General features: G+C 34.6%; 2 protein-coding genes and 1 long non-coding RNA gene across 6 annotated transcripts in view; 1 reads left to right on the top strand and 2 right to left on the bottom strand.

Annotated features, from left to right (window-relative positions):
- dmrt1 (doublesex and mab-3 related transcription factor 1) overlaps positions 1-13,421 on the bottom strand; it is a 346,340-nt gene that overhangs the window by 273,251 nt on the left and 59,668 nt on the right. The gene's annotated exons all lie outside the window — the stretch shown is intronic.
- Positions 1-13,421, top strand: part of LOC141385595 (uncharacterized) — a 67,063-nt gene that overhangs the window by 27,865 nt on the left and 25,777 nt on the right. Inside the window, exon 3 of one of the 3 annotated variants that reach the window (XR_012406319.1) lies at positions 3,592-3,736. The exons of 1 other annotated variant lie outside the window; for it this stretch is intronic. This is a non-coding gene — a long non-coding RNA (uncharacterized lncRNA). Of the gene's footprint in view, positions 1-3,591; positions 3,737-13,421 lie in introns of those variants that run through there. One more of the 3 variants, XR_012406323.1, reaches the window with a different exon arrangement.
- Positions 8,163-11,320, bottom strand: dmrt2a (doublesex and mab-3 related transcription factor 2a). Of its 2 annotated transcripts, NM_130952.1 has the most exon segments (4): positions 8,163-9,562; positions 9,991-10,093; positions 10,501-10,863; positions 11,145-11,320. In NM_130952.1, coding segments are annotated over 3 exon segments (1,524 nt in total). In that variant the 5' UTR covers positions 10,840-10,863; positions 11,145-11,320; the 3' UTR covers positions 8,163-8,480.

The raw sequence follows: 13,421 nt of genomic DNA, 5'->3' as shown, positions 1-13,421 counted from the left end.
TAAACTTTTTTAAGTGTAATACTATTAAACTATTACTTATAAATACATATATATATATATATAAATAAATATATTAGCCCCCCTAAAATAAAAGTCCTAAAATCGCCCCTGACCATATGTCTTTGGACTGTGGGTGAAACCGGAGCACCTGGAGGAAAACCACACAAACTTGGGGAGAAAATGCAAACTCCCCACAGAAATGCCAACTGGGGCTTGAACCAGCGACCTTCTTGCTTTGAGGTGACAGAGCTACCCACTGCGCCACCGTGTCACCCTCATTGTTTATTGTTTCTAAAATTGTAAACAAATCACTTTTATTGGTACACACGTTTTTGTTGTCAGTCCTTACTTTACAGCACAGTTTTCTTTTCAGTTTCTGTTTTAACTAAATCCTCAGCCCAAGTGTCCAACCCTACTCCCCTTAACAACCAAAAACATGTCATAAATCGGTTTTAGGACTGTATTGTAATCCATTTTTTGATGCCAATGTTAGATGTCAATTTTTTTTATATTGTTTTGGCAACAAGGAAGTTTACATGAATTGTAGGGATACAAATGCAGTGTAAATTTGGAGCTTTTCAGTTAGTAAAACATTTTGTATAATGCTTTTTGTTGCTTTATTCTGGTGATGAAAAGGGCATAGACTTGTAGATGTCAACTGGACATCAAGGTTTTAACATTATATTGATTTTTGACATGTTATTTTTACATCAAAGTTCCTGCTGGGATTGACATCCATTGTAGGGATAAAAATATATATATATTTTAAAGTCAATGGCTACCAGCCTCCAACATACTTCAAAATATATTCTTTTGTGTTCAACAGAATAAAGAAAATCTAAGTTTGGAACAAGAGGAGGGTGACAATGACCATTTTTGGCTGAACTACCTCTTCAAAATGCAGCGCAGCTTCAGTTTGTGTGTTGTTGACTTGAGGTGACAAAGTCAACAGATTAAGAGAGGGGTTTGTTCTGCTCCTGGGAAGAAGGAGAAGGTGCAAGTTGCACAATGAATGACGTGGTCTGGCCAGTTCGAGTTGTCCTCGCATACTTAGCTCAGACAAATGTTTTGGGTGTAAACCGTGCAGCAATGCAAATGAGTAGAAGTGCATTTTGATTGTCTTATTGACACTGAACAAAAAAATTTCATGATCAGTATATTTGTCTTTTTAGCCAGAAAAAAATCAATACATTCTGAAACAAGATATGTTTGCCTGCTTGTTTTCAGAGTGAGTATATATGTAGCCCTCCTGTGACATTTGTATTATTTTTTAAATGTTTTTCTAATATACTTTTCGATATTATTAGACTCTTAACATGTTCTTTTCAATTGGCTAAAGAATAAACCACTGCTTAGTTAACAAGTTAGTAAAAATTTCACTCAATACTAGTATCTTTCAAAATGATTAGTGAGACATTATGTGCTTTCATCATGGCAAAGACAAACTAAATCATTGATAGTTGACATTGGAAGCAGAAACTAGTAAAAAAAAATGTTGAAAAAATATTTTTATTAAAAAAATTATAAGTTTAAATATTATTGGTAAATATAATTAGTTTAAATTTTACCCAACAGTTCAGGTTAGTTTGTCGATGTTTTATGCAAATTTGGGTTGAGCATACAATCAGCATGTTCAGATTGTATAGCTAATGGTCATGATAAATGTACCGATACATTTTCAAAACCCAAACTGTTTGTTAACATTTGTTAAGACATTGTTCTCTAAGAAAAAACAAAACAAGGAACAATTCAGTCTATTGAAATATAACAAACACTAAATACTTCACAAATTCCTCATTGTTAGTTCATGTTAGCTAATGCATTAACTATGTTAACAATTGAGACCTTACTGTAGACCGTTACTGTATTATATGTATAAATTTTACTCCATTTAATATGTATTATTCATAACTTAAAAACAAGTGTCTGCATCAAATAAAATTAGCAGAAATGACTTCATATACAAAGCATATTAAATGTGAGTAAACTTTTTAATTTATTGTTTCAAATAACTGTTGGGACTAACATTGTGAAATATGGTTTTATTGTCTTTCATTGTAACAGAGACACAGTAAAAAAAAAAAAAAAAAAGCTGGGTTCCACACAATCCCTTCATGTCATCCCATTAAAAGTTCATTAAGTTAACTTAAGTTGATTGAACATAAAACAATTAAGTTGTCCTAGAGAAAACCTCAAGAATTTTGTTGTTTCAATTCATTTTAAGTGAGTAGTTTGAACAAGCAGCAAAAAAATATTTTTCTGTGTGTATGAAACAATATGTACTCTAAAAAAAAGTAGTTTTAACCAAAATCAAATATGGGTCAAATATGGACAAACCAAAATATAGGTTCCATTTGCTTATTGTGTAATTCACGTTTACTGGAGCCTGGTTTCTCTCAAGGTTTTAATCCTTCACTTTAGCCAATTGGTGGAAGTATTTTCCTCGTTGCTGTCGCCACTGGCTTGCATAGTTTAGGACTTGTAGAGCTGCGCATTGATTTGCTCTTCAGTATTTGGGCGCTCAGCAGTGAATATTAAACCACACTGAACTAAACTTAACTGAAGTTAAACTCTGAAAACTGAACTGACATTGTTTAAATTCACTATATTCGTCTATGTGAAGCTGCTTTGACACAATCCACATTCCAAAAGCGCTATACAAATAAAGATGAATTAAATTAAATTGAATTGAATTACTCAAAGCCAGTCAAACACTGAAATAACCCATGCATGATTCTTATCAAAAAATAATACTGATAGTTTTTTAACTCATTGATTAAAAACTTTCTGAAAAATGGCTACAACAAAAGTAATGACGTTTACAAATACTTTAATGAAGTGAATTTAGCATTTTGGGGTTGCAATGTGATTCCTAATTAAATGTAATCAAATGGTTCTTGATATAAACAAGATTTTCTGTTGAAACTATTGTTACTCTGAACAACATTACAGTGTGTCTTCTGTAAATCAGGGTAAAAATCTATGATAGTAAAGTTTTGCTCAGAAAAGAAATAAAGTACACTATTAAAAACATCCGTAAATTTAAAAAGACTTCTCTACATTATTTCAAACTACTAAAATGTCACCAAAAGTCACTTTATTTAACTGTAGAGTTGAATTTTCAACATCAAATGTCGACAGAGCAGAGATTAAGCTCCCATAATGCAATTCACAACCAGGCTCATTCTGAAAACGTAGCCATATATACATTTCTGGAGAGCACCAAATACGTCTTGGGAGATATGTTGTTTTACTGTTTTTGTTTCCACAAATACACCAGAGACCGCTGTGTACCCTTTTTTTAGATCTCAAATTTCTCTCGCGAGTGCCATTCGCGCCTGCTGTTCTCACATATATCCACCAGAGGCCACTGTCGACTGACTGACTGACCCACCCTCCTACCCTAAACCCACCAATAGTGTTTTCAAAAACACCAATTGACCCGTCCACCCACTTCCCTAAACCCAATTGACAGTTTTAATAGCAATCCAGCAAAAGAAAACTACTTTTTTTTTTTTTTTTTTTTTTAAACTTTTTTACTACATTCTCACCCTGTTTTTTTTACTTGTTTGTTTAATTTTTTGTCTTTAGTTTTTGTCTTATAGCTGCTTTCTGGAACCGTTTTTCATCGGACTAAACCCCTGTCATCACGGTCAACTCTGCGTCTCAAGTCCACCGACGTACGCTGCAAGCCATTGGACAAACTGGTAACAGCCAAAAAGCCGTCCATATGGAGGTAAGCAGTCAGCTGTCAAGCGAGATAAGAAACCGCATCATACCACCCCTAGTGTTCGTTTTAAAAACTAAATGCAGCCATACGTATTTTTGGCTGCATAATTTGTAATCTCCCGAAATGCAGACGTTTTCAGAATGAGCCTATGTTGCTTAATTAACAGACATTTTTTACAGTGTACATAAATAGGACCCATTCCAATCTTAAAACAAAATGATGCATGCAACCTCACTTTTCATACTTGACCCATATACAGTAGGTCAATATCATTATAATTAATATTATCCCTTCTGTGAATTTGCAATATATTTTTCCTGTGTACTGCAGTATTTCCTATTGTTTCTTCTAGAGAAAGTCTTGTTTGTTTTATTTCGACTAGAATAAAAGCAGTTTATAATTTTTAAAGCCAATAGTCAATATTATTGACCCTAAAATATTGCTTAGCCCCCTTAAGCAATATTTTTTTCCACCTGTCTACAGACGAAATGATTTGCCTAATTACCCTAACCTCCCTAATTAGTTAAGCCTGCACTTTAAGCTGAATACTAGTATTAGTCAAATATAATGTGCTGTCATTGTGGCAAAGATAAAAAAAAAATAGTTATTAGAAATTAGTATTTAAAACTATTCTGTTAATAATACAGGAGGGCTAATAATTCTGACTTCAGCTACACATGATTGTGCTTCTTTTAAAACTGTTGAAAGATCAAAAAAGATAAAGAAAGTTTTTTTTTCAGTTTGATAACTGATTTTTTTGTCTGTCATCTGTTACTGTGGATAATCTGATCTCTTTATCAAATCAGCGCTGAAAAGGAAAACTGCATGTTTCAGATCAACTGCGTTATCAAACTAGCCTATGTTAGCACAGCCTGTGTTAGCGTATCCTGACCTGCCTTCCTCATGTGTTATCGACAGCGTTTAAACAGGCTCGCTCGGCCTGACATAAGGCTCTAGTAAAAGTAACTGAACAAACATGCCGCCAATGCTAGTGATGGCACTTTGCTAATGTGCTAAATGTGACACTATGGGAACAGGCCTCATCAGTCTTGATGGCATCAGCAGATCTACTGTCCTACTGTTACAATCAGCTCGCTCAAAACACTCCTCCTGCTGTTGCAGAACCACTGACCATTTTCTCCAGGTTGCAAGGGTATTGACAGAAAACGTTTACAGTAAACAAGCGGAGAGATGAGCGCAGAACAGCCTTTCGGTTATACTAACTATTGTGGATGTCTTGAGGGCTGTAGATCAACATTCTTCCCAAGAAAGGCGATTTTGACTAACAGCTGTAGTCAATCTATAATTTCATGCTAGCTTCTCGTTGGTTCTAGGAGATATCGTGCAGAGGTCTTTCCTTAGAGACTTTTGCCTGCTCCATTTGTAGCCAGATATGATTCCATCCAAGTGCTTAAACTAAAACGTCTCAGGCTTGTATTGTTAACATTTATTAGTTACAATAACGATTTCACGTGTAGTCTGGACATATTCGATTTTTTTAGCTAGGCTAAAATAACACACATGGTTTATTTTAGATGGGAGAATAACATTTTATTTTAAAGAAATATTTCTATAAGATTCTGTCATCATTTAGTCATTCTTTACTTGTTTCAAACCTTTATTTGTTTCCTTTTCAACACCAAAAAGAAGACATTTAGAAAAATGTTGGGTTGGAAAGCTTCATAGTATTTGTTTTTCCTACTATGGAAAATCTTGTTTTGTGCTCAACAGAAGAAAGACACTCATAAAGGTTTTGAACCACTCGAGAGAGAGTAAATATAGTGAGAAAATTGGTTAGAATAGAATAATATTAGGAAGGAGATACACTTTAAATATTTGATATTCTGCAATCTGAGGGTTCAAACAATTATATATTGATAAATTTGCCTTTAAAGTTGTCCAAATTAGGTTCTTAGTGTAGCCCCATTGACAAATTCGATTCATAAATAATAAAGAAAGCACTCAGGGAAGAGAGAAAGTTTGTTTATTTAATTATTTATTTATTTATTTTATTATTATTTTTATCTATGGTGATGCTATGAGAAGTGTCAGGTAAATCTTCAAACAATCCCATTTTCTGTTTGTTGCATTTGTGGGTCAGTATTTATATAATTCTGTCACTTTTTATTATTTTGGTTTCATATACATATATTTTATACACCTATTTTAGATTCATGTTATTCATTTAAATATTTCATTGTTATTATTTATTTATTTATTTATTTATTTATTTATTTATTTATTTTTGATTGAGTAAACCTGAAGGTTTAGATATAACTTTTATTGTCAATTTTCTTTATACTAGTTATTTTGCGAAGTATAGTTTCTAAGCTAGAGGCACCGCACTAAATAAAAGTCTATTGTAGTACAAACAGCTATAATTTTCAGGGAAAGGACCAGCTATTACATAGTAATTCTGCTGGGATACCAGGGCTCCTATATTTTCTGTGCACCCAGCTGAGGAGGGTAAAGTTTTGATATATTTACTGTAGGAAATGTACTAAATAACGACATCTATCATGATCTTTTCTTTATGCAAAAAAAAAAAGCAAAAAGCAAAAAATTTGACTCTTTCCAAAAATATACAAGTGCAACATTTGAATAAAATGTTGAAAAAAAAAAAAAAAAACACAAGACTTCTTACTGTAATTTATTTTAAAATTTCATTTTGTTGACATTTTTTATGTAGCAAAAATACCATTTACATGTACACAGATATTTTTTTTCTGTTTGTTCAAACTACTTATTTAAAATGAGCTAAAACAACACAATTCTTTTTTTTGTTTTGTTTTTTGTTTTTTTGTATAGGGACAACTTAATAGTTTTATGTGTAGGCCACTTAAATTTGTAGAAACTAACAAGTTAACTTAATTCTTTCAAATCAGTTGTGTGGAATCCAGCATTTTAGTGTATTTTTGTGAACTATCTCTTTAATGTAACAAACCCTCTGTTTACTTTCTTTTTCTCATTTTATCTCTTTTATTCTTTGAATTTGTCATCTTCTGAATGCTTTACACATAGTCCAGGATAATGGCATAAATGTAAAAAAAATTTAAATCAAAAATGCATTGTTGAAGGTATTTTAGAATTTATGGACCTCTCATGTTTCTATCATCGACATCTGTGTTACAGTGCGATGCGGTCATAACTAATGTCTTGAGCAGGTGTTTCGTATTTGCACATAAAGTGGCATAAATAAACACAATCATTTGTCCCTTTTAGATAAACACACACACATGCACACATGGTTACATTATTAACTTAATGGCCCGTGGTCAAACGTGTAATAATTACAAAAATGATATTGTTTTCTGTATCCAGAATTTAACTTTGAATTTGAATCGCATTTATTAAGTTGTAGTATCTGCAGATATTTTTACATTTACTTGAGAATGATGTAACAACAAAAGTTATCACCGCTGTGCTAAAAAAGTACACAATCCAAATGATCCGAATGACAGGTTCCAAATGATCACTAATGAAAAGCTTAAAGGAGCTCAAATGTATCAGTAAATAAACCATTCATTTTAAATTGTATGTATTTATTTAATTCTTAAATGAATTGTCTATTACAATAATGATTGCGTATTATTGATTTAGTGACTGGTTCAGGTTAAATACTAATATTACTCAATTATTGTAATTATCATAATAATTACTTTGTGTGTACATAACGAACACCACTATTTTCATTCTGTTGAATAAAAGTAACTTTGTAACTACGTCAACTAGCGCATTATCTGCTTAATATCTGCAGTGCTTAATATTCCTATTAGTATATTTATATTCCTATAAGCAACTTTTCAAGTGTCAATCAGTCTACTAATACTCTAATGAGAGTTTGTTTATGGGTTGTTGCAAAGTAGTGTAACCTCATAATGTTATGAATATAATGTTATAATTAACATCATTATTGGCTTAATTAAATTTCTAGTTTAATAAAAAATGATCACATTCGTTAAAAAAGAATACATAATAGCAAAATGTGACCCTGGACAACAAAACCAGTCATAAGGGTATGTTTTTTAATTTACACATCATTTTAAAGCAGGATAAAAATACTTTCCACTGATTTATGGTTGGGAAGGAATAATAATAGGATGGAGATAGGGTATAAATATTTGATAATCTGCAGTCTGAGGGTTCATACAAATACATGTTGAGAAATTTGCCTTTAAAATTGTCCAAAATAAGATCTTAGCAATGTGCATTACTAATCAAAAATAAAGTTTTGATATATTTACTGTAGGAAATGTATTAAATATCTACATCTATCATGATCTTAATGTTCTAATATTTTTTTGGCAAAAAAATGAAAAAAGTAAAAAGCCATGAATTTGACTCTTGCCAAAAATATACAAGTGCAACATTTGACTGCTTTTGTGGTCCAGGGTCACAAATATGGTAAAAACACGGGACTTCTTACAGTAAATTATTTCGAAATTTCATTTTATTGACATTTTTAATGTAGCAAAATTAACATTTACAATTAAATACTCTACACATTATCATATATTTTAATGTACAACATGCATGTCTGAAATGTTATGTACATTTATTTATATATATATATATACACACAGAAGTGTCCATAAAGCTGCACATATGCCCTTTTGATTATTCCTAGGATCATCTTTTTTTGTCTTGTATTTATATAAACTTAAAAAATATGCATTTGAAAATAAATATACAATCAGCACAAAGTTACAATTTTACTTTTAAGGTTTGCTGTTGTTGTTAGCAAGAAGCCTTACTGAGATTTCCGATTTAAAGAAAGCGCCGGTCTTTTTAATATGGCTTCCACTGAGAACGACAGTGACTCTCCAGCGGTGACCTTGCTGCACCGCGGCTTTGCTACAAAGTCCTTTGCCGCTCTTTCCGAGCTTTTGAGTCCCACTGTGTCTTTGGCTGTACCTTCCCTGAACTTTTTCGCCGCTTCCTCCAGCAGCTCCTTACAGTAGGGCCTGTTTGTGTCTGGATTCTTGTCGTTGAGCGTCTGCTGGATGAGCGAATGGAAGGAGTTTAACTTCATGGACAGTGTGTGCTTGGCCGTGTCTTTGCTCATGTTGTTGATCACGTGCTCGTGGCTTCCTGCTTGTGGAGAGAAAACCTGTCCGTAAGTTCTTTTAGGAGGGGAGAAGGCCGAGCGGGCACCTCCATTGTGGCCGAGTCCCGTCTGAGCCTCTCTGGGTCCCGGCTGGAGGTCTGATGACTCTGGAGCCACTCGAGATCCCTCAAGCCGGGATGCGGGTGCATCCTGCTCAGGAGGGTGACTTTCGGTGGAGCTCATCATCTTTGGGTCCCAAACCGCTCCAGGTTTCAAGTTCTGGACTGCAGTAGCGTTCAGGAGACATTGCTGGTATAAGAGGGCATCGCTAATACTGCTGCTGCCCCGCGGCCACATTACAAATCGCGGGGAAAGCGGGTACTGGCGGTAGGTGGTGGCTACGCTGACGTTGGAGGAGATGAGCTCCACGTTTGCTGTGGTCCCGCCAGTGGCAGCATATTGCAGAGAAAGATCTAGACAGCCGGGTAGAAAGCCACACAGATCTTTGGGAGAGGGTTCGACGGTGGATGGGGCGGAGGCGGATGAGAAGGCCGTCTTGTAGGAGTTGTATTCAGCGGCGTGGACCATACTGCCCGGCATGAAGAGCGAGGCTGAGTTGGACTGGGTGGATTCAAGAAGCTCCCGTTCTTTGTATTCTCGCTCCAACATGATGGTTTCCAGCTCCTTGTCAGCAAAGGCCCGTCTCTTCCTCATGCGGTCGCTCAGAGGAGGGGGTAGTGCGGGATTGGCACCCAGGAAAGGGTCATTCTGAACTGGACGATATCCTGTGGATGAAAACGATGGCTGAATTTATGTAGAACAACACATAACATTTACGGCACTCTGACGAGTTTCTGAATTTGTTTTTAACAATACAACACCACTAATGTTTTAGTATAAATCATGCATTAAATTTTGAGCATCAATAATATCATGCAGCTTTTATTTTTAATCATAAAGAACATGCTGTATTTAGGAGAAGCTTACGCCGTGAAAATATCCAGAGGTGAACCATAGTGAATTAATTTGAAATAGACAGAAGTCCAAGAAAAGCTGAGAGATGAGGAGAAAAGAGGAGGTAAAATTAGTTTTGAAAAGAAGAGAAAAAAGGGTGAAAGATATCATCAGGTAGATCAGTCTTGAGCTTGAGCTGAGAATTCATGCATGCTACAGAATTTGTTTTTTTGTTGTTGTTGTTGTTGTTTTTACCCACCTTCTAAAATGCTTTTTGCCAGCATGGTCGATGGGCGGATGTGTCGCTGATAGATATTTCGTCTTTCCACTGGTATTTGCTTCCCAGTTATTCCCTTTTTGTCCTAAAATTGAATGATAAATAATCACATTTACTCTAGTGGATCAGATTCAACGGTTTGTTTAGTTTTACCATATTCTTGAAGAAATGTCTGACTGGCTGATACATTCAGAAAAATCTGCCTTCTCTTTGTTTTATTTTATAAAGCGTTTTGCTTATACACTCTTATAAATAAAGGTTCTTTATAGGCATCACTGTTTCCATGCATGGAACATTTTAGTGGTGCTTTATAGATGGAAAAGATTTTTAAAACAGTCTTTGAAAATTGAATCCAGAAATGATTCCTCAGTGGCATCGCTGTAAATCTTTCTTTCTTTTTTTTATCCTTTATTTTGAAGAGTGTATATTCTGTTACCTCAGTTTAATACTGATGGGAACAAATGGCCGGATCATTAGTTAGCGCGCACTCACCTCTGTCGCTTGCTGTCTCCGCAGTGCCACTTGTGCAGCCATTACGCGCTGTCTCTCCACCACCAGCAGGCAGTTTGCGCACTGACAGTCTCTCCATCGGCAGAACCTCTTGTGCCCCTTTAGACAAGACACAACGCCGTGGTTCCTACATCGGGCGCATTTCGGCGTGCGGCTCAGTTTGCGCTGGTCTCCAGAGCCGAGATTTAAGCGGTCAGATTTGTCGTCGTCTTTGGACCCCGTGTCGTCCTCTCCGGGGCCGGTGAACACCGCCTGATCATCGCTCTCCGTCTCCAGGCCCTCCACGTCGATCTCAAACTCCGTGCCGGACAGATCCGTCATTTTCTGGCCGCGTAAAGCAAGATGCTGTCCAAAAAAATGCGAATAATTATTTTTTTTAAACTATGTTTTCCTGCATGTAACGTGTCAAGTTAAATGCTGTCATTTTACTTAAAAAGTAAAATCAAATTTGCATCAATCAAAAAAAATTGTGAATTGAAAAACTTTTGTGAATGAATCACTGTAGCTGGTAAATTTGTACTTAAGTAATTTAATTCCTTAAGTTAACAAATAAAATAAATATATGCTCTGAAATGTACTGTATAATTTAAATAGTATGTTTCTTGCATATTTTAAGATACACTTACCTCGCCAAAGCAGTCAAACAAACGATGAGTGGATATCCAAGTCGCAATAATACTAAAACCTGAGGGTTTTGTCTTTCTTGCTTCCCAGAGCTGTTGTACCAATAAGAAGCGCTGCTCCAGGGTAAGTTAGACCACTTTTACCTATACATCAGTGAGCGACATTTAGACAACCTGATCTGTCACTGCGGTGTGATGAGAGTCTCTCCCAGCCTTTCAACTCTAAGATCCGCGCAGCAAACCCCAGGCAGCCAATTGGGAAGCTCCGCTTACAACGAGCCTATCAGATGACGGTGTTTGACAGCATGTTCCTATTGGCTCGATGTAAAACCAAGCTTTGCTATTGGCTGGATTAGGACGGCTCTCTGAACGAAGTTCTTAATGGGGTGAATTAAGTTACAAATAAAACATTTCTAAGAAAGCAGAACAATTAATCACAGAGCACAATGGGGGTTCAGCTGTTTAATGCATCTGGTTTCAAACCCTCATGTCTCAACCTTTTAAATGCGTTGTTCATTTCTGTAGGCAGCTTTACAGTTGACTTTTATTCAGTTTAGAAATTGAATCGAGTAGGGTATATTAATTCAATAAAACTGAACAAACTAAAATATTAGGAAGCTGTAAACTTTTGCTTTTTGCAGATGCTTAAAAAATAAGAAACGATTTTGCATTTTATTATAGCCTATTTGGACAACAGAAGTCTGATGTTTATTTTGGCTACTAATTATATTACAGAAAGCATATTGGCAATGTACGTTGTAATTGTTCGTTAATGTGCTTGCAGTGGCCAAAGTAACCACTAATTGACAATATTCAAATTACAGCTGGTGAATGCAAAAACTGGCGATTGATTTTCATTTTTATTCAAATACGCCTAACAGCGTTGCCATACAGGTGCTTTTTGTTTTTGTTTGTTTGCTCTGAGATATAAATAGAATATGCATCTATAAATATTAACTATTCTTTTCAGTGTGTTTTATTAATTGTTTACAGTGCAGATCGGCCTTTGGAGATCACGTTTAAAAACGCCGATTAGATGTATATAACATTAATTTTGTTAATTAAGATAGTTCAATTTATTTATAGTCCCATATTTTTTCACATAAAAGTTGCAGTTCTGCAAGACCTATTTATAAATTGAATGGTTTAAAATGACTTTGACAAATTAGTTTGTCTGTTAACAAGACACTAGATCTCTTGTTACACAAATTAATATCTTGTGAGTTGCTGTTGACAATGCATAACCCTTCAGGGATGCATCACTGTTTTCAGCTCGAGATTGAGCGTGATATGACAGTTGACACAACAAGCGATACTTAAAAAACATTGACTAAGCATGCGGGAAGGCTACACAAAACATAATTCTCTTTGTCCCGATCGACCTACCATGTGTGATGTTTCTCAAAACAAAGTAAAATCAACTGACACTAAAGAATGTCACAGCTACTGTTCGTGATGGGTTTGCTCTATAGACAGCAGCACATGCGGGACGTGGGAGAGTTAAGCTTGGTGTAGAACAACAAATATGGTTGGAGTTTGTACAATTGTAGTTTTAAAATTATCCATGTTATCCAACATGCGTAATTTATAAAAATGCTGGTTACAATATCATTTCAGTGTCAATCTAGCACAATATGTTTTATAACAATATTTTTATATAAAAATTTGGGTAACCACATACATACATATATATATATATATATATATATATATATATATATATATATATATATATATATATATATATATATATATATATATATATATACGCGCGCGCAATTTCATTACCACCGGTGAAAAAGATATGAAGGTATAGAAAGGCTGCTGTTTGTATCCTTCTGTTCTCATACATTATCTCGCGTCATCGGCACATTAAGAGTAACCTACCCTCAATCGTTTTTGTATCTTACTGTTCTCAAACATGTTTCTCGCTTAAATTAATGTATGTGTAAATACTATAATAGTATTATTTAATGCATTTATATAAATATATAAATAAACAATATCTCGCATCTTCGGCAGATTAAAAGTCACCTCCCTCAATGGCTTTTGTTTTGAAAGAAAATACCATCTAAACACAGCCTATTTAATTTATCTTAAATGTATGGTTTACTTTAATTGTTCTTCAGTTATTTTATATAGGGTTATAATAAAAGAAATATCGTATTGCAATAAAATAATATCAAATGATGGGTTGTAAATTCAAATTTGTGAAAACTCTTAGGGTAACTTTTCTTTATAAGCCAGCAATTTGACTTGTTTATAATTTGTAAAAAACTG

The sequence above is a fragment of the Danio rerio genome, chromosome 5 (assembly GCF_049306965.1).
Source record: "Danio rerio strain Tuebingen ecotype United States chromosome 5, GRCz12tu, whole genome shotgun sequence".
Lineage (NCBI taxonomy): Eukaryota > Metazoa > Chordata > Actinopteri > Cypriniformes > Danionidae > Danio > Danio rerio.
This window is presented reverse-complemented; position numbering and strand designations above follow the sequence as displayed.